The 22,003-nt window shown below is 48.5% G+C and overlaps 1 protein-coding gene across 3 annotated transcripts in view; it reads left to right on the top strand.

Moving 5' to 3' along the window:
- palm1a (paralemmin 1a) overlaps positions 1 to 22,003 on the top strand; it is a 228,253-nt gene that overhangs the window by 128,354 nt on the left and 77,896 nt on the right. For all 3 annotated transcript variants that reach the window (XM_067968053.1, XM_067968054.1, XM_067968052.1), the window contains exon 4: positions 16,286 to 16,416. In XM_067968053.1, coding sequence (XP_067824154.1) covers positions 16,286 to 16,416 — 131 coding nt within the window. The remainder of the gene's footprint in view (positions 1 to 16,285; positions 16,417 to 22,003) is intronic.

Genomic DNA, 22,003 nt, shown 5'->3' with positions numbered 1-22,003 from the left:
GTCATTCTACTGTGGGGTGTATGACCGTGAGAGAGTCATTCTATCATGGGGTGTGTGACAGTGAGAGAGTCATTCTACCGTGGGGTGTGTGACAGTGAGAGAGTCATTCTACCGTGGGGTGTGTGACAGTGAGAGAGTCATTCTACCATGGGGTGTGTGACAGTGAGAGAGTCATTCTACCGTGGGGTGTGTGACAGTGAGAGAGTCATTCTACCGTGGGGTGTGTGACAGTGAGAGTCATTCTACTGTGGGGTGTATGACAGTGAGAGAGTCATTCTACCATGGGGTGTATGACAGTGAGAGAGTCATTCTACCGTGGGGTGTGTGACAGTGAGAGAGTCATTCTACCGTGGGGTGTGTGACAGTGAGAGAGTCATTCTACCGTGGGGTGTGTGACAGTGAGAGAGTCATTCTACCGTGGGGTGTGTGACAGTGAGAGAGTCATTCTACCGTGGGGTGTATGACAGTGAGAGAGTCATTCTACCGTGGGGTGTGTGACAGTGAGAGAGTCATTCTACCGTGGGGTGTGTGACAGTGAGAGAGTCATTCTACCGTGGGGTGTGTGACAGTGAGAGAGTCATTCTACCGTGGGGTGTGTGACAGTGAGAGAGTCATTCTACCGTGGGGTGTGTGACAGTGAGAGAGTCATTCTACCATGGGGTGTATGACAGTGAGAGAGTCATTATACCATGGGATGTGTGACAGTGAGAGAGTCATTCTACCGTGGGGTGTGTGACAGTGAGAGTCATTCTACCGTGGGGTGTGTGACAGTGAGAGAGTCATTCTACCGTGGGGTGTGTGACAGTGAGAGAGTCATTCTACCATGGGGTGTGTGACAGTGAGAGAGTCATTCTACCGTGGGGTGTGTGACAGTGAGAGAGTCATTCTACCATGGAGTGTGTGACAGTGAGAGAGTCATTCTCCCATGGGGTGTGTGACAGTGAGAGAGTCATTATACCATGGAGTGTGTGACAGTGAGAGAGTCATTCTACCGTGGGGTGTATGACAGTGAGAGAGTCATTCTACCGTGGGGTGTGTGACAGTGAGAGAGTCATTCTACCGTGGGGTGTGTGACAGTGAGAGAGTCATTCTACCGTGGGGTGTATGACAGTGAGAGAGTCATTCTCCCATGGGGTGTGTGACAGTGAGAGAGTCATTCTACCGTGGGGTGTATGACAGTGAGAGAGTCATTCTACCGTGGGGTGTGTGACAGTGAGAGAGTCATTCTACCGTGGGGTGTGTGACAGTGAGAGAGTGTGTGTCCGTGAGAGAGTGTGTGACAGTGAGAGAGTGTGTGACAGTGAGAGAGTGTGTGACAGTGAAAGAGAGATTATCTGAGCCATCAGGTCAGCTTTTATTTTGAATGAATTTGCGGAGATGGGCGATGATCGATTAGTGTTTGGTGGGAATCTTGTAATCTCGATATTTTGATGAGTGGGAAGCCTTTTCCAAGCACAACACAGAGCAGGATCGTCGACCTGATTTTAATGACAATCAGCTGCAGCCCACAACATGAAGGGAACCAAAGCAACGACAGCAGCTGGCTGATGTCACAGAACATCTCCCGCTGATCCCGAATTGTCTGTTCCACATTCCAGCTTTCATACAGCAGGGAGCAGAAATCATTCTTTTCCAAATAAGTGTTTCAGTTTATTTATGTGTGGAACTGATAATCCCACCCTTGTTAAAACATTGTGGCTAATTTCGTTTTTTCCAACTGGGAGGCTCGGAATCTCTGTCTTCGCTGTGGACCTCATAGGAGTTGGTTTTTGTACTGTAACGCACAAGTTAAGAAAATACAAGGGAGAAAGCGAAATACTGGAAATCTGAAATGAAAACAGAAAATGCTGGAAACATCTAACAGGTCGGGCACCATAGGTGAGGAACACAATTAAATACACGTTCCAGGTGCGAGCCGTTCTTCAGTGAAATGTTGACCTATCTGTTCTCTCCATGGACCCTGATTGACCTGCTGTGTGCTCCCAGCATTTCCTGTTTTTTCTTTTTGTTTGGAAAATTCCTTAGGATAGATAACTAGGGTTAAGAAAGAAAGAATTTATTTAGCTTCTTTCATGACCCCAGGTCGTCCCAAAGCACTTCTCAGCCAATGAAGTACTTTTGAAGTTTAGTTACTGTTGTAATGTAGGAAACGCAGCAGCCAAATTGTGCACAGCAAGTTCCCACAAACAGCAATGTGATAATGGCCAGATCATCTGTCTTAGTGAGGTTGGCCAGGACATTGGGGAGAACTCCCCTGCTCTTCTTCAAAATTCATGTCCACCTGAGATGGAAGACGAGGCCTCGGTTTAATGCCTCATCCGAAAGACAGCACCTCCGACACTGCAGCACTCCCTCAGTACTGCACATGAGTGTCAGCTGGGAACAGACATTTTGTGTAGCGCCGCCCCTGTTGTGACATCACAAGGTTCTGTCACAGTGACATCATGAAAGTCGAGGACCGGGCTCAGCTCCCTCTCCCAAACCATGATGTCACAGCAGAGTGCTTCCCAAAATGTCTGCTCCGTAGTAACATTAGGAACAGGGGGAGGCCATTCAGCCCCTCGAGCCTGTTCTGCCATTCAATTAGATCATGGCTGATTAGCACCTCAACTCCATTTACCCGCCTTTGCTCCATATCCCTTGACACCCTTGCCCAACAAAAATCTATCGATCTCAGTCGTGAAAGCTCCAATTGACCCCGAGCATCCACAGCCTTTTGGGGCAGAGAATTCCAGATTTCTACCATCCTTTTATGTGGAAAAGTGCTTTCTGATTTCAGTCCTGAATGGCCTGGTTCTAATTTTAAGATGATGTCCCTTTGTTCTTGATTCCCCCACCAAAGGAAATAGTTTCTTCCAGGTTGCCTCCTTCGAGTAGGGTGAAAGGGTAAACCATGGTAGGGAAAGGTGATTGGAAAATGCTCGTAACATGTGCAGTTACGATACTTTATAACATTCGGGATTACGGGATAATTCTATTAGATGCATGCCTCCTTTAAGTACAATAAAGGAGAGAAACACAGCTTCAGCCCAAGTGACCTGAACTGCTTAAAACAGCAGGAAACAGGAAAAACTCACTGATGTGACAGGAAATGCCCTTTGGAGGGGCCAGTAAGTGCACAGAATGCTTTGCTTAATCCAGAGAATTAAATCTCACCACCTTTGCCCTGACAGCCTCCAACAGTCTCAGCTCCGACAGCTCCAAGAATTGGGATCCCTGTTACAAACTGCAGGGAGTCCGTATTCCGCCTGGACCTTCCTAGCAAGCGAAAGGATGCCTGGGAATTTTACCGGAGCAGATCGGAGGGACAAATATGTGGCCTACAGGCAGCTCAGTGAATGATTTTGTTCAGCTCACCCGCACAGGTTCTGCACAGTGTTCTCACCACGATCTTACCTGTGGCTCGGTAGTAGCGCTCTCACCTCCGAGTCAGAAAGTTGCGGGTTCACGTCCCACTCCCCAAACTTTGAGTACATAATCTGGGCTGACACTCCTCTGTCACGCACCCTATGGTATAATTATTGTCCCACACCCCACTGAGGGAGTGCTGCATTGTCGGAGGTGCTGTCTTTCAGATGAACCGAGGCCTCATCTGGCCTCCTAGGTGGACATAAAAGATCCCATGACGCTATTTCAAAGAAGAGTTCTCCCCTGGCTAATATTTATCTCTCAACCAACAGATTATCTGGTTATTATCACATTGCTGTTTGTGGGATCTTGCTGTGCGCAAAATTGGCTGCCGTTTTTCCTACATTACAAACAGCGACTATTCTTCAAAAGTATTTCATTGGCTGTGAAGCGCTTTGGGACATCCTGAGGTCATGAAAGGTGCTGTAGAAATGCAAGTCTTTCTTTCTTTATTAACCGGCAGTTCTGTAATTAAGAAGCCATGGGCTCGTCCAGAACTCTGCTGTTCACCCATCACCCCTGTGCTCGCTGATCTACACTGGTCCTGGTCCGGCAATGCCCTGATTTTAAAATTCTCATCCTTGTGTTCAAATCCCTCCATGGCCTCGCCCCTCCCTATCTCTCCATTATGTGATAATGACTAGATAATCTGATGGTTGAGAGATAAATATTGGCCAGGACACTGGGGAGAACTCCCCTGCTCTTCTTCAAAATAGTGCCATGGGATCTTTTATGTCCACCTAAGAGGCCAGACGAGGCCTCGGTTCATCCAAAAGACAGCACCTCCGACAATGCAGCACTCCCTCAGTGGGGTGTGGGACAATAATTATACCATAGGGTGTGTGACAGAGGAGTGGCAGCCTGGATTATGTACTCAAAGTTTGGGGAGTGGGACCTCCTCCATCCCAAAAACCCTCCGAGATCTCTGCGCTGCTCCAATTCTGGCCCGTTGGCGGCCATGCTTTCAGCTGCCTAGGCCCTAAGCTCTGGAATTCCCTCCCTAAACCTCTCCCCCTCTCTCTCCTCCTTTAAGACGCTCCTTAAAACCTACCTCTTTGACCAAGCTTTTGGTCACCTGTCCTAATATCTCCTCATGTGGCTCGGTGTCAAATTTTGTTTGATAATCGCTCCTGTGAAGTGCCTTGGGACATTTTTACTACATTAAAGGTGCTATATAAATGCAGGTTGTTGTTTAATTAAGTACCTGAGAAAGGACAGTGCCCTCCAGCTGTGCCCCAGTTTGTTACAGAGGTTGTCTCTGAAGCCTGACTTTAGCTTTTAAATTCCAGCACATCTCTCTCCAGTGGGTGTAACCATCACAATGCAAGATTTATTATTCAACTGCTAGTTCATCCATCTTCCGACCTCTTTCCTCGAGCCACTGCCCGATGTAATGGTTGGAATGTGTTTAATTAGGAGAAAACGAAACAAGATGTTCAAGGTTGAGGTAGCTTCCAGAATTACTCTGTTTTTGCATTTATTTCGCTTTATTCAAGGAAAACGATCCATATCCAAATTCTGAGAAGTCACTGTGCTGTTTGTCACACTGGAATTATTGGCACGTTTAGGACTTGTTGGGAATTGCATGTTTTGGCAGAGGAGAAAGGTCAGGATAGTTTTGGTGGTAATCCTGGGATTCAGCTGGAGAGAGACTGGGAGCATCCTGGAAGCTCCACATGCCCAAACCACTCCCTAAGCAGGTAAAAGACATGCCAACTAAAAACTGATCTTCTCTTGTTTGATTTTGCACCTAAACCCCAACGTAAGGTCGTGCCACAAATCCTGCGAGATTCTTTCTACGTAGGCAGGACCTCTGAGATCTTACGGTAGACGCCTTGCTGAATTGATGTTGTAAATCTTAGCCAAAACTCGCTCAAACGTAAATTATTATTCCCCCTCCCAAATCAGTGCTGTTGATGTGCCTAAAGGGGCAATATCTTTGTGAAACAAAGGAGGTGATTTTAACCTAACCTGTCCCAGTGGATTAGGGTCGGACGCCTGTTTTACATCCTGCCTGACTTTACGCTCCATTGACAGCGGGCGGTTTAGGTTAAATCTAGGTCTTAGGGTAACTATTTCCGTGCGTGTCAGTCGTGGCTCAGTGGTAGTACTCTCACTTCTGAATCAGAAGGTCATGGGTTTAAGCCCCACTTCAGAAACTGGAGCACATAATCTAGGTTCAAACTCCAGTGCAGTACGCTGCACTGTCAGAGGTGCCATATATTGGATGAGATGTTAAATTGAGGCCCTGTTTGCCCTCTCCTAAAGGCGGACATAAAAGATCCCATGGCTCTATTCTAAGAAGATCAGGTGAGTTCTCCTTGGTGTCCTGACCAATATTTATCCCTCAACCAACAGATTATCTGGTCATTATCACATTGCTGTTTGTGGGATCTTGCTGTGCGCAAATTGGCTGCTGCGTTTCCTACATTACAACAGTGACTACACTTCAAAAGTACTTCATTGGCTGCAAAGCACTTTGGGACGTCCTGAGGTCGTGAACGGTGCGATATAAATGCCAGATCTTTCTTTTTTTCATGAGAACAGTGCCCCTTTAAAGCCATTTTAAATCAAAACAGGCGAGTAAAACCTCCAGCCAAAAACAATCGAAGGGAATCTTGGAATGGAGACAGAGTACTAGGAGGCTGGGACTCCAGGTTGTGAACTTTCCCTTGTGACTGCCAGACGCCAGCTATTTACTCATTGGCAGGTGTTTCATTTCAACCCAACAGAGAAGTGCCCTCTCGGGACTGCGCAGGAAAACTGCGGAGCTGAGGCTACAGGGAGCATCCCTCCAGTCACTGGCACGAGCTGGTTTGCTTACACCGCAGAAGGAAGTTACACAGTGTTTCGTAAACGGAGAGCTCCCCTTCACTGCCGAGACGGAATCATTAGGAGCCTGTAACTAAGGAGGGGACCCATTCCCTCTGGGACCGAGCTCTTTGATATGTTCACAGAACATTCCTTTCAGAGCCATTTTAACCTAGTTGTTAACCCATTTTTTTTTGAACAGGTTGAGTTCAAAAAGAGAATTGAGGGATCCGGGGGCAGGTGAGGGAGAGGTCATTACAGTGGGAGGAGGCTCGTGTGGAGTATAAACACCAGATGGGCCGAGTGGCCTGTTTCTGCACTGTAGATTCTGAGTAATCCCAAGGAAAATACCCTCACAGCAACTTTATGCAAATACTTTTAATCATAGTTATCTAGAATGGTATCAGGGATGAGGGACTTCAGTTATATGGAGAGTCGTAGAGAAACTGGGATTGTTCTCCTTAGAGCAAAGAAGGCTAAGGGGAGTTTTAATAGAGGAGTTCAAAATAATGAAGGGTTTTCATAGATGGCCGGACCATCATGGCTAAACACTTCTTCCCTCCCCCGACCTCCCCACCCCCACCCCCTCCCTCACCCTCACACCCACCCCCACAGCCATGTAATCTCCAGGGAGGGCCAATAAGGGAAAAAGTACTCTGTAAAATTCCGCTCAGACCCCCTCAGGTGATCGAAACCAGCCCAGGAGATCACATGGACCAAGTGTTATCTATGAAGACACTTATCTTCGATATGATGCGATCTCTGTCCCAGTCAGGAACTGGTCCAGCTCCCTCTTGAAGGCAGAGAGTCGGCACCCACCACACCAGCCGGCAATGCATTCCAGAGACTCACTACTCTCTGGGAAAAGATGAACCATCCAACATCCAGTCTATTCCTACTCTTCTATAGTTTAAACTCATGTCCCTGGTCCTCCCCAACCTGTCAAACTGGAATAATCTATCAATAGGGTCACTATCCAGCCCTCCATTTATTTTATAGACCTCTATCAGGTCACCTCTGAGTCTACGCTGCTGTAAAATAAATAGACCAAGGTCAATTGAACCATAAGACCATAAGAGATAGGAGCAGGAGTAGGCCATTCAGCCCCTTGAGCTGCTCCGCCATTTGATGAGAGCATGGCCAATCTGATTTTTACCTCAACTCCACTTTCCCGCCCTTTCCCCATATCTTTGAGCCTATCTGAGTAGCTGAGGTTCTTTAAGCAGGAATCATTCTTGTAGCTCTCCTCTGGACCTTTTCCAAGGCCACGATATCACCCACCATGTGGGGGGACCAAAACTGGGCCAGTGACCTGTATAGTGACAAAATGGTGTCCTTTGATTTATACTGAATGGTGCTATTAATACAACCTTTAGCTACAGTTTCTCTACACTGGTCATCGACCTTTAGTGATCTGTGCACAATAACATCAAGATCTTTTTTGTCACTCAGCCTCTTTCAGTGTTGTTCCCTGAAAATAATACATGTATTCTGTGTTGACCCTACCAACATGCATGACGCTACATTTATCCAAATTAAACACCATTTTCCAATGTGTGGCCCACTCCCCTAGCGCATCTAAATCTTTTTGGATTTGATTGCACTCCTACCAAAACAGGTAGAAATTGTTTCCACTGATAGGAGGGTCGGTAACCAAAGGACACAAATTTAAGGTAATTGGCAAAAGAACCAGTGGGAAGATGAGAAGAGGTTTTTTTAAAAAAACAATGAGTTGTTGTGATCTGGAATGCGCTGCCTGAAAGGGCGGTGGAAGCAGATTCAATAATAACTTTCAAAATACATACTTGAAAGGGAAAAGTTTGCAGGGCTACGGGGAAAGAGCAGCGGTGTGGGATTAATTGGATAGTTCATTCAAAGAGTCGGCACAGGCAAGATGGGCCGAATGGCCTCCTTCTGTGCTGTAGAATTCTATGATTCCATGATCATGTCACACTTGCCCCCAAATTGCTGCTCAAACCACGTGTAATTTAGAAGCCAGCGAAAGAGGGCCTTTATTGCTGCAGGATGAGCCTTGGATTAGTAGTTCCACTCTCACCTCTGAGGCATGAAGGTTGTGGGTTCAATCCCCACCCCAGGACTTGAGCATGTAATCCAGGCTAATACTTGAGTGGAGCTCTGTATTGTCAGAGGTGCTGTCTTTCAGATGTCATGTTAAACAGAGGCCCCATCTACCTGCTCAGGTGGGTATTCGAGATCCCATGATATTATTCGAAGAAGAGAAGCGAGGAATTGACCTGGCCAATATTTATCCCTCAACCAACACTCGCAAAAACAGATGAATTGGTGATTTATCTCATCGCTGTTTGTGGGATCTTGCTGTGTGCAAATTGGCTGTTCGGTATATCTTTAAAACAATGACTTCACTTCAGCAATTATTCACTGTGAAGCGCTTTGGGATGTCTTGAGGCGCTATATAAATGTAAGTTTGCTCATTGTCTTTTTTCCTTGTTACCTCCAACGCCTCTTGCCAATTGTGCATCCGCCACTCTTTTCACCCCACCATTAGCAGCCGTACATTCAGCCATCTAAGCCCAAAGCTCTGGAATTGCCTCTCCCAACCTCTTCGCCTCTTTACCACTCTCTCCTCCTTTAAGACGCTGCTGAAAACCTACCTCTTTGACCAAGCATTTAGTCACCTGTCATAATGGGCCTGAATTTACTGTCAAAATAACGGTAAGGCTAATGGCGTTATTTGTGGGCAAATCGCACAGCAGAGAACCTTGGTGCGTGCACTCTCGCAGGCCTGGTACCAACTCAGATCGGCAGACTGGTGAGGTCTGGCGTGCAGATTGGAGGATATGGGATTTAGTAGTGCGCAACCTTTTTTCAATGTTTTAATATAACTCATCAGTGTGTAAACATAGCGATGGGATCTGAATCTGTGTTTTACTGTGCGATGTCTGATCTCCGTTCAGACTCCGTGCAGATGGTCGACTGTTATTTTCAGCAAATAACAGCTACCAGCTACCTTTAAGAGATTTCTAAGAAACATCCTCCCTTTAAGAGATTGAGCTCCCCCTGGTGATGGAAAGTGCAAATTGCATTGATTCCACGTGCAAGGCTCAGGATGGAATGCTGATTGCAGGTGAGTCCTCGGGCTGCCGGAACATGCGTCCTGCCTGCGCAGGGGTCATTGGGCGCGGGGTAATAGCACATCACGCTACCTCCGCCCAAAAACAGCCCTTATACAATTTTTCCCCCTTTGTCTCCTACTTCAAGACTCTCCAGCCAGGGGAAATATCCTCTCAGCATCTACCCTGTCAAGCCCTCTTAGAATCTTATATGTTTCAATGAGATCACCTCTCATTCTTCTAAACTCCAGAGAGTATAGGCCCATTCTACTCAATCTCTCCTCATAGGACAACCCTCTCACCCCATGAATCAATGTAGTGAATCTTCGTTGCACCGCCTCCAAGGCAAGTATATCCCTCCTTAGGTAAGGAGGCCAAAACTGTACACAGTACTCCAGGTGTGGTCTCACCAAAGCCCTGTACAATTGTAGCAAGACCTCCTTACTCTTATACTCCAACCCCCTTGCAATAAAGACCAACATGCCATTTTCCTTCCTAATTGCTTGCAGTACTTGCATGTTAACTTTCTGTGATTCATGTACAAGGACACCCAAATCCAATTTTTAATAATTTCTCACCATTTAAAAAATATTCAGATTTTCTGTTTTTCCTACCAAAGTGAATAACCTCACATCTCCCCACATTATACTCCATCTGCCCACTCGCTTAACCTGTCAATATCCCTTTGCAGACTGTGTCCCCCTCACAGCTAACTTTCCCACCTAGCTTTGTATCGTCAGCAAACTTGGATACATTACACTCGGTCCCCTCATCTAAGTCACTGATATAGACTGTAAATAGCTGAGGCCCAAGCACCAATCCCTGCGGGACCCCACTAGTTATACAAACTGCCAACCCAAAAATGACCCGTTTATTCCTACTCGGGTCATTTTCGGGTTGGCAGGTTCTCTGCAAATCTCTTGCAGCAGAGCTCCAGGGGCAGTAGTGCCATCTCATTCTTATTCCAATGCTGCTGTGAGCAGTAGGACTGTAATCTAAGTCAGCACTTGCTGTAGAGTGGCACTGCCTTCAATAAGAGTTTGGTATTGCATTGTTTGCTATATAAATACAGGCCGTTGTAGTTGCACCTTTAACTGCTTCCATATTGCAGCACAGTTCTTGGGAGAGTGAGCTCCATTTGCTGCTCTGACCCATTTATATCTGACAAGTGCACTCAGTCTCCCCTCTCACCGCCTGCAAAGCAAATCTGGGTATTTCACATCACCATAGACTGGCTGTGGCAGTTTGACAAGTGAGCATGTGCAAAGTACTGACACCATCACATGACCTCCAGGCATCGTCATGTGTGTCTATATGATAACATTGTATCAGGACGTTACCATAGGGAAACACTGCCTGTGTATATATGATAATGTTGTATCATGATGTTACCATAGGAAATCACTGTGTGTATATATATGGTGACATTTGTCATGATGTTAGTACAGGGAATCACTGTGTGTGTATATAAGATATCATTGTGTTATAACGTTATTACAGGGAATCGTTGTGTGTCCAAATATGATAACCTTGTATCATGATGTTACTATAGGGAATCGCTGTGTGTGTGTATATATGGTAACATTGTGTCATGATGTTAGTACAGGGAATCACTGTGTGTGTATGCAGCAAGACCTGGACAACATCCAGGCTTGGGCTGATAAGTGGCAAGTAACATTCGCGCCAGACAAGTGCCAGGCAATGATCATCTCCAACAAGAGAGAGTCTAACCACCTCCCCTTGACATTCAACGGCATTACCATCGCCGAATCCCCCACCATCAACATCCTGGGGTCATCATTGACCAGAAACATAACTGGACCAGCCATATAAATACTATGGCTACAAGAGCAGGTCAGAGGCTGGGTATTCTGCGGCGAGTGACTCACCTCCTGATTCCCCAAAGTCTTTCCACCATCTACAAGGCACAAGTCAGGACTGTGATGGAATACTCTCCACTTGCCTGGATGAGTGCAGCTCCAACAACACTCAAGAAGCTCGACACCATCCAGGACAAAGCAGCCCACTTGATTGGCACCCCATCCACCACCCTAAACATTCACTCCCTCCACCACCGGCGCTGCAGTGTGTACCATCTACGGGATGCACTGCAGCAACTCGCCAAGGCTTCTTCGACAGCACCTCCCAAACCCGCGAACTCTACCACCTAGAAGGACAAGAGCAGCAGGCACATGGGAACAACACCACCTGCATGTTCCCCTCCAAGTCACACACCATCCCGACTTGGCAATATATCGCCGTTCCTTCATCGTCGCTGGGTCAAAATCCTGGAACTCCCTTCCTAACAGCACTGTGGGAGAACAGTCACCACACGGACTGCAGCGGTTCAAGAAGGCGGCTCACCACCACCTTCTCAAGGGCAATTAGGGATGGGCAATAAATGCTGGCCTCGCCAGTGACGCCCAGATCCCATGAACGAATATTAAAAAAATATGATAACATTGAATCAAGATTTTAGTGCATGGAATCACTGTGTGTATATGATAACATTGTAGCATGATGATAGTACAGGGAGTCACTCAGACCTGGTTATTTTAACCTGATTATTTCAAATTATAAATACTTTGGGACAGTGGATGAAGGAATTTCAGATGAATGTGTTTGTTACTGAGATTTCAGTTCAATGATATGGCTAACTGATTTCCTGAAGGAAATGCCCTAAGAAACATCTGATAGCTCACTGATCAGTTCAGAAATACAGTTGTTCCAGCTGATAGCTCATTAACCAACAGTGCCACCACTGCAATAGCTCCATTCATTGTAAACTGCCATATGACAGATGTATCTACCCTGGCTGTATTTCATACCTTCACATTTCCTACTTTTAACATCTAGGGTCCCCTATCGATATAACAGGGACTCCTGTATGCAAAGGAATCACCAGTTCAACTTATTCCATACAGGAACCATTGCTGGTCCTCAATTGGCAGGTGTGAGCACTCCTGTTGAGTAGTAGAAGATCATATGTGATTACGAAGGTGAAGGGGGTAGAAATTGGTTCTATTCCTGCTCTGGGACGGGTAGGACCAAGGCACTCTTAATATTGGGCCTCAGGCCTCAACTTAAATTTGACCGGTGATCTGCAAATCCCTACAGCGCATCCCCAAGAAGCTTATTTGAGCAGATTTAAATTTTGGGCCACACCCTCAGATAGGTCCTGGGTGAGGAGGGGAGGCTATCAGGAGGAGGCCATCAACAATCTTTGGGACTGCTGTGGAGCTGGAAGGAGAATTCCTGGTCCTCCCAGCTTCCACATTCTTAAAAGGGCCAACGGAGGGCCTCATGTAGACTTGGTTACCCGGAATGCAGCCAGCCTGGCTCAGTTTCGGGAAGGGGTCCTGAAACAGGCGGTAGGCTCCTTATTTGTATATGCAAAGGGCCCAACTCCTGTTTCAGGCACGGACTCTGGATGCCTATACTTCAGCGTTTACCAATATGGCAGGGGGACGCACTATGGCGCGGAATGTACGCACACCACCCATCATATCGGAGGCTTCAGTGCCCGTTTTACGCCGTTAAATGAGTGCAGTGTCAACGAATTTCGAGGCCGATGTTTTTATATCACAATTTAACTGTCAGTAATATTCACCAGATATGAAACAGGCAAAGATTATTTATCATTTTAGTAAACCACCACCATAATTGCAAAGCTTCCATCCATTTAGCGATTGTGCTCAGCTTTTGACAGAATGTAGGAATAGGATGTGGAAGGAATTTTAAAAGATTCCACAGGAACACTCTGTCAATAAGAACCAGTCGGGCAACTTCAATACAACAATAACAGCTTGTATTTATATAGCACCTTCAGTGTAGAAAATCTTCCAAAGTGATTCACAGAGGAGAAGCAGACATTGAACAGTCATGAAAAGGCTGGAAGAAATGACCAGAAGCATGGCCAAAACAGGAGGTCTTTAAGAAGCCTTCAAAGGCGGGGAGAGACGTAGCAAGACATAGGGATTTAGGGAGAGAGTTCCAGAGATTTAGGGTTGAGATAGCTGAAGTCTCTGACAACTATTGGGGAGCGGCAGGAGAGGGAGGAGATGCACACGAGGCCAGGACTGGAAGACCAAAGGGCACAAGCTGGCACTTGGGCCTGGAAGAGTTTGCAGCAATGGATGGGGTGGGGTGAAGCATTGAGAAGGGAACTGAAAATGACAACAAGGATTTAGGACTCGAGGAGCCAATGGAGATCAGTGACGACTGGGAGATGAGCGAGCAGGACTTACTGTGGGACAGGATGTGACTTGACGGAGTCCTGGACTCCTGCAGTTGTAGAAGGAGGAGCTGAGGAGCTGATCCCCGTCCCTGATCCTCATCCCTGATCCCCATCCCTGATTGCACACTTCACACCCTGCCTTCCCACCGACAGTCATGTAAGAGCGAGCCCTGATTGAGCTTGTGTGCTTGTTGCAACTCATCGGTATGTCTACTAAGGACCCCAAACCCACCCTTTGTATGGGGCCCCTGCAAGGAAAGTGCTGCTCCTGCTCATGGGGCCAGTGAGAAGGAGTAGTTGAGTCTAGAGTTAAGAAAGGCATGGATAAGTCTTTCAGCGACTATGGTATGAGGTAAGGGCGGAGGCGCTCAGTGTTGCGGGAGCTGTCTTGGTAACGGACAGGAACTCCCCTCTGGGTTGAACAGGACACCAAGAATGCACGCTGCCTTGTTCAATTTCAGCAAACAGCCCGGGAGGAGGGGGTGGGGGGGATGGGATCAGTGGCAAGGGTACGGAGCTTTTGACAGGAGCTGAATACAATGGCTTGAATCTTCGCAATGCTTGATTGGGGGAAATTCTGGTTCAGTCATGACTTGACGATGGGCAGGCAGTCTGAGAATACAAGGGGGACATGGAGGCTTGGGAGGTGATAGAGAGGTAGAGCTGGGTCCATGTGGATAGATGTGATGGCAATAAAACTGACTAAAATGGGAGCCACTTCCTTGACTTTCCAATAAATCCATGGATTTTGGCTTTGTGTTCATGTGACTAACTTTGTGACAGCAGTGAATTGGAATCAGTGGTGTCCAAATATATGGCCAGCCCTCCAATGACTGCAACTGAAGCTGAATTAGGAGCATTTACTGAGATTATGACTCTTCTGACTGACAATATGGTGCTAGTCACTTTCTTGCACTCAGGGAGTTAAGGCCAAGTCTAGTCTTCAGGTGAAGCAGGGTTAGAGGGCGGTGGATAACTGGTCCAGGGCATGAAGGCATAATTCAATCTCCATTTTAAAGTCCTACATTCTGTCTTTATTTTTATCTAATCCTTTGATTTTATATTATTATTTACAGCTAAATAACAAAACTTATGGCAATTTGGGAAGTAGAGTTGGTCGGATCGTGGGAACTTGAGGCTGCAGGGCTGGGAGATGCAAATCCGAGGTGCTACAGCACCGCCAGTGGCTGCCTGGTGTAATTTCAGCGTGACAAGTTTACATAGGCAATTTTCTTGATAACGATGAACATAGGGATTTACAATGGGAGAAGTTGACATTAAAGTGTGACAAAAAACATGACAATCGGAAGTAAGATTTTGTGAACAGGAAGTGTGTACAGACATAAGATGTTTAATATATTATAGATAATAAACAGCAAAGCTTCTCATTTACTGTCAGGGGACATCTGCTTATTGACTGAAAAACACAGTGGACGGAGCTTTCAATTTTAGTGGGGGGCGTAAAAAAAAGATGATGTCTGATTGGCCGTCCTTTATACACCCCTCCGCTTTCCTTTACACTGACGTTCCGTTGACCAGAGACAAGTAAATTGGGCGGGGGTCCAACAGGCGGGCTGTAAATCAGGTGGGGTCTAAATCGGGTGGGTTTAAATTGGACGGAGTGTAAATCAGGCGGGTGTACAATAGGCGGGTATAAATCAGGCGGGTGTATAATGGGCGGGGTGTAAATCGGGCGGGGTGTGAATCGGGCGGGGTGTAAATCGGGCGGGGTGTGAATCGGGCAGGGTGTAAATCGGGCGGGTGTATAACAGGCGGGGTGTAAATCGGGCGGGTGTAAATCGGGCAGGGTGTGAATCGGGCGGGGTGTAAATCGGGCGGGTGTATAATGAGCGGTGTGTAAATCGGGCGGGTGTATAACGGGCGGGGTGTAAATCAGGCGGGTGTATAACGGGCGGGTGTATAATGGGTGGGGTGTAAATCGGGCGGGTGTATAACGGGTGGGGTGTAATTTGGGCGGGGTGTAAATCGGGCGGGTATATAACGGGCGGGTGTAAATCAGGCGCGGTGTAAACCGGGCGGGTGTATAACGGGTGGGTGTATAACGGGTGAGGTGTAAATCGGGCGGGTGTAAATCGGGCGGGGTGTAAATCGGACAGGTGTAAATCGGGCGGGTGTATAACGGGCTGGTGTAAATCGGGCAGGTGTAAAGTGGGCGGGTGTATAACGGGCGGGGTGTAAATCGGATGGGGAGTAGATCGGGCGGGGTGTAATTCGGGCGGGTGTAAATCGGGCCGGGTGTAATTTGTGCGGGGTGTAAATCGGGCGGGGTGTAATTCGGGCGGGGTGTAAATGGGGCGGGGTGTAAATGGGGCGGGGTGTAAATCGGGCGGGTGTAAATTAGGCAGGGTGTAAATCGGGCGGGTGTAAATCAGGCGGGTGTAAATCGGGCGGGGTGTAAATCAGGCGGGTGTAAATCGGGCGGGTGTGTAACGGGCAGGGTGTAAATCTGGCGGGTGTAAATCGGGCGGGGTGTAAATCGGGCGGGTGTAAATCGGGCAAGGTGTATAACGGCGGGTGTTAATTAGGCGGGGTGTAAATCGGGCGAGGTGTATAACGGGCGGGTGTATAACAGATGGCCAATCCTCTAACCCCCACTGAAATTGAAAGCTCCCCCCTATTTATTCAATGAGAGAGACACAGAGCTCACAGAGCACCAAGTTCTGTTATTTCTCTACTTCCCGAATCCAGCTGATTCCGATTTCTTTTCCTCACACAGTCCAAGGCCCTGCGAGAACGATGGCTGCTGGAGGGAACACCTTCATCTGCAGCTGAGGAGGACGAGGGGATGAAGAAACAGCTCCAGGAGGACAATGTCAAAACTAAACAGTTAGAGGAGACCATCCAGAGGTAACTGGCAGACAGTCTGATCTTGAGTTTTGTGTCTCTCTTAAGAGAAACAGAGTGGAATGGGCCAAGATGCTGGTGTCATATCATCATTACCAACTGGAAACGGTTTGCCAGGAAGGGTTTTCTGTGCCTGTACTGGCAATGAGAGGCAGTACCATGTAACCAGGTGTATCCAGGCAGCGAGAGATCAGTAGGACAACCATCCATGTATGGTATCCATGCCATAAAGATGATCCCAAATCTTGGAATTCTGATAGTATAAGGATTTAATCCCAACTGGTTTTCATTGGAAAGAAGAGAAATGAGGAAAAATGTGATCCATGACTAAAATGCCTTGAGCCTTAGATGGTAGATGTAGACAGAACAAGGTTATTTATTCCCTTCAAGAAAGAGCTGGACCAGTTTCTGGCTGAGGTGGAGATTATCTTGTACAAGAGGTAGGTACCTTGTAACATTAATCAGGGCTAGGGTGGTCTCCTGCATTAGTTTCGATTGCCTAGGGGGTGTCGGAGAGGAATTTTCCAGATATTTTTCCCCACTAATTGGCTTGGGTTTTTATCGCCTCTCCCAGGAGATCACATGGCTCCAGGTGGAATGGACAATGTGCATATTGTGATGCACAAGGCATCGCGACTGTGTGGGACAGACTGGATGGACCAGTGGGTCTTTTCCTCTCCAACATTCAGGCAATAGGGGAAGGCTTCCTCTCCGAGTTATTGTGCAGAAATTGCAGGCCGCAGAACAAAAGTTTAAAGTTACCAAACCTCAGGCAAGAAGAGAGATGAGGTTTATCTCTGTCAAACTAGGGGATATGGGGAGCCGACTCCCAGGGAAAGCAGTTAGTGTTGTTGATAATTTCCTTCAGAAGGAGCTGCACACACATCTGGCAGAAAACAAGATTTGAGATTATATTTAATAAAAACAGAAAATGCTGGAGAAGCTCAGCAAGTGAGGCAGCATCTGTGGAGAAAGAAACAGGGTTAATGTTTCAGGTCGAGGACCTTTTGTCAGAACTGGAAGATGTTAAAGAATTAAAGTTTTTGAGCAAGTACAGAGCCAGGGAAAGGGGGAGAGGGAGGAGAGAATAAAAGGGAAGGCCTGTGATAGGGTGGAGGGCAGGAGCGATTAAATGACAAAAGGGGTGAAGGTGCCAGGCAAGGAGGGTGGGAATGGGACAGGTCCTCACCTTCCACCCCACCAGCCTCCACATTCAACGTATCATCCTCCGCCATTTCCGCCACCTCCAGCGTGATCCCATCACCAAACACATCTTCCCCTCTCCTCCCCTTTCAGCATTCCGAAGGGACCAGTCCCTCCGCGACACCCTGGTCCACTCTTCCATCACCCCCAACACCCGCTCTCCTCCCCACGGCACCTTCCCATGTGAGTACAGGAGATGCAACACCTGCCCTTTCACCTCCTCCCTTCCCACAATCCAGGGCCCCAAACACTCCTTCCAGGTGAAACAGTGATTTACTTGTACTTCTCTCAATTTAGGATACTGTATCCGCCGCTCACAATGGGGTCTCCTCTACATTGAGGAGACCAAACACAGACTGGGCGATCGCTTTGCTGAACACCTCCGCTCTGTCCACAAGCATGACCCTGACCTGCCGGTCGCTCGCCATTTTAATTCCCCGTCCCACTCCCACTCTGACCTCTCTGTCCTCAGCCTCTTACACGGTTCCAATGAAGTTCAATGTAAGCTCGAGGAACAGCACCTCATCTTTCGTTCAGGCACTTTACAACCTTCCGGACTCAACATTAATTTCAATAACTTAAGATCATAACCACTGCTCCCATTTTTTCGGTCAGCCAGTGCTGGTAATGATTCTGCTGCTGCCATTTACAGCTACTCCTGACCAACCTTTTGTTTCTTTACCTGTCCCATTCCCACCCTCCTTGCCTTGCACCATCATCCATTTAGTTATTTAATCACTCGTGCCCTCTACCCTATCACAGACCTTCCCTTTTATTCTTTCCTCCCTCTCCCCCTTTCCCTGGCTCTGTACTTGCTCAAAAACTTTAACTCTTTAACATCTTCCAGTTCTGACGAAAGATCTTCTACCTGAAACGTTAACCCTGTTTCTTTCTCCACAGATGCCGCCTCACTTGCTGAGCTTCTCCAGCATTTTCTGCTTTTATTTCAGATTTCCAGCATCCGCAGTATTTTGCTTTTGAGATTATAAGGATTGTTGGAGACTGAGATGTGGGATCTTGCTGTGCGCAAATTGACTGACGTGTTTCCTACATTGCAACAGTTACTACACCAAAAGTACTTCATTGGCTGGAAAGCGCTTTGGGACGTCCTGAGGCTGTGAAAGGAGTGATAGAAATACAAGATCTTTCTTGTTTTCCTTTCTCCATAGACACTGACTGATTTGTTGAGTGTTTCCAGTGTTCACCTGTTTTTCTTTCATATTTCCAGCAGTATTTTGTTGTTTTTTTGTTTTATGGGTGAAGTTGGGTTCGGATTTTTCATCCTGTCCTGGTTGAGTGGGATGAACTCACCTTTCTCCCAGTGTTCCACACATAATTCAGCTAATTGACAGAAAGCTTAGCCTGCGACTGAAGGAAATCAATAAAGGGGCAAGAATACTCTTTGAACTAATCCGCAGCGACTCGCTGTGACTGAGATTGGATTGAGATCCTTACTAGTCCCCGAGAACATGAGTCGGACAGTAATTCAATACACTTTGATCTGCATGATGGTTCAGTGAAGGGGAGTTTAGCACAAATACTGTGGAGCTCTGACACAGGCTCAGTGTTTCTGCCTGAACAACAGCGCGGAGAGACGGCACAAAGCAAGGCCGCAGTGGAACCACGGTAATGGAGTCGGCACTTGAAACCATGGCGACAGTAGGCCGCCGGATCACACCCACGCCGTTCCTGTCAGCAGGTGCGGTGAAAGGTCACGGCAGTTCAGTTCACCGGGTTAGATTCCCCATCCTCCCTCCCACACCCGGCCAGCAGAGTACGACAGCCGACCGCCTGATAACCCTGACGGGAGGCCCGGTCCGGTTTGAGGGCCGAACCTCATTAACATACGGGCTGGAGAGGAGTGGGGGGGCAGAAAACGAGTGCCTCAGGGCAGCCCGCCGACTCCGGGCCGGGGAAAGGTAGGCCCGGTGTGTGGGGAGGATCTATTCCCGGGAAGGGAGGGTACCCGGAGCAGAAGAGGCCTAGGTTGTCTTTGTGGAGCTCAGAGAAGCAATTCCTGCTGCTCTGGCCCCACGAAAAATAAATTAATATTTACCTTCTGGCCTCCTCTGAACCTCCAGCTGAAACAGTCGATCCTAAAATCACCACTGGGGACCTTTGTATATGGTAGGACCCCTATTTGCAAATTAAAACGGCCTACTGTCTGACAGGGTGGGAGTTGGAAGCAGGCCAGGACTTACAGCAGGACTCACAGCAAACAGTCTATTTTACAGCAAACAAAGTCTATTTAAAAACAGAACCCATGACCGAAACTACAGCAACTTCTCCCGATAAAAGCAGGGAGATTTCTCCAGCAAAATGCAGTGAGCGAAGGATAGTTGCATACAAATTATGTGCGTAAAATCGATCCCAGCAGTGCGGTCTCCAGGCGTGATTGACGGGGGAATTACCCAATCATCTCCATGCTGGCCAAAGATAGTGGTGTCACTATAGGCAGCCCTCAAAATCTCCCCCTCCCAGCCAGAAAGTATTTAATTTGCTGTTCAACAGAATCGCAGCAGAGTAAATGGAAATACAATTTAAGATAATTGCACATTGTAGTTTTATTGTTTTTTTTCTCTGCTGAAGACATGGCAATCTCATACATGAAATGGAAGCTTTCCTCAAAGAATATTGCAGCTGGCCGACCTCTGGGAAATTCAAATTGGAGTTTGCTCCTTGCTGCTGGATTCCCATGGAGAATAGTATGAAGTAGTGGAAGGATTCGCAGGCTGATTAACAGTCTGATCAGAAGGCGCTGTTATTGTTTTTGTATCTTCACATTCTTCCTTTGGAGAATAGCGTGAAGTAGTGGAAAGATTCGCAGGCTGATTAACAGTCTGACAGGTCGGGACATGAATGCTCCTTCTACGGCCGTAACCATCTTTATACCAGCCGATAGGGGGGGGTTATTTCTCTACAGCGGGATGTCAACCCAGAATTCAGAGCCGGAGCGCCGGTCTCCACTGGCCGGGACTGTCTGGGGCTCCGGTCTCCACTGGCCGGGACTGTCTGGGGCTCCGGTCTCCACTGGCCGGGACTGTCTGGGGCTCCGGTCTCCACTGGCCGGGACTGTCTGGAGCTCCGGTCTCCACTGGCCGGGACTGTCTGGGGCTCCGGTCTCCACTGGCCGGGACTGTCTGGGGCTCCGGTCTCCACTGGCCGGGACTGTCTGGGGCTCCGGTCTCCACTGGCCGGGACTGTCTGGAGCTCCGGTCCCCACTCGCTGGGACTGTCTGGAGCTCGGGTCTCCACTGGAAGGGACTGTCTGGAGCTCTGGTCTCCACTGGCCGGGACTGTCTGGAGCTCTGGTCTCCACTGGCCGGGACTGTCTGGAGCTCGGGTCTCCACTCGCCGGGACTGTCTGGGGCACCTGCCTCCACTGGCCAGGACTGTCTGGAGCTCCGGCCTCCACTCGCCGGGACTGTCTGGGGCACCTGCCTCCACTGGCCAGGACTGTCTGGAGCTCCGGTCTCCACTGGCCGGGACTGTCTGGAGCACCTGCCTCCACTGGCCGGGACTGTCTGGAGCTCCGGTCTCCACTGGCCGGGACTGTCTGGAGCTCCGGTCCCCACTCGCTGGGACTGTCTGGAGCTCGGGTCTCCACTGGCCGGGACTGTCTGGGGCTCCGGTCTCCACTGGCCGGGACTGTCTGGGGCTCCGGCCTCCACTCGCCGGGACTGTCTGGGGCTCCGGTCTCCACTCACCGGGACTGTCTGGACCTCCGGTCTCCACTCCCCGGGACTGTCTGGAGCTCCGGTCTCCCCTCCCCGGGACTGTCTGGAGCTCCGGCCTCCACTCCCCGGGACTGTCTGGAGCTCCGGCCTCCACTCCCCGGGACTGTCTGGAGCTCCGGCCTCCACTGGCCGGGACTGTCTGGAGCTCCGGTCTCCACTGGCCGGGACTGTCTGGAGCTCTGGTCTCCACTGGCCGGGACTGTCTGGAGCTCCGGCCTCCACTGGCCGGGACTGTCTGGAGCTCCGGCCTCCACTGGCCGGGACTGTCTGGAGCTCCGGTCTCCACTGGCCGGGACTGTCTGGAGCTCCGGTCTCCACTGGCCGGGACTGTCTGGAGCTCTGGTCTCCACTGGCTGGGACTGTCTGGAGTGGGGTTCAAACCCTGCGCCTTCTGACTCAGGGACGGGAATGCTACAACCGAGCCAAATGCTCGCTCCTTTGCCCTCTTGCAAAGCTGTTAAGGAGCTCAGAGTAACCTGCAATGAGCAATGATTTATGGCCCCTGATAGACAGAAAAGTACATGGAGGGGTAAATGGAAGTGGGGGAGGAAGTGAGACAAATGGCTCTCCCCCTCTTGGAACCGGGAGATACGACAAGCAAGGTGTCACTGAGCGACAGGGAGCAGTGTGAGAACAAGAACAAAATCACA

The sequence above is a fragment of the Heptranchias perlo genome, chromosome 29 (assembly GCF_035084215.1).
Source record: "Heptranchias perlo isolate sHepPer1 chromosome 29, sHepPer1.hap1, whole genome shotgun sequence".
NCBI lineage: Eukaryota > Metazoa > Chordata > Chondrichthyes > Hexanchiformes > Hexanchidae > Heptranchias > Heptranchias perlo.
Note: the sequence above shows the minus strand (reverse complement) of the source record. Positions and strands in the feature narration are given on the sequence as shown.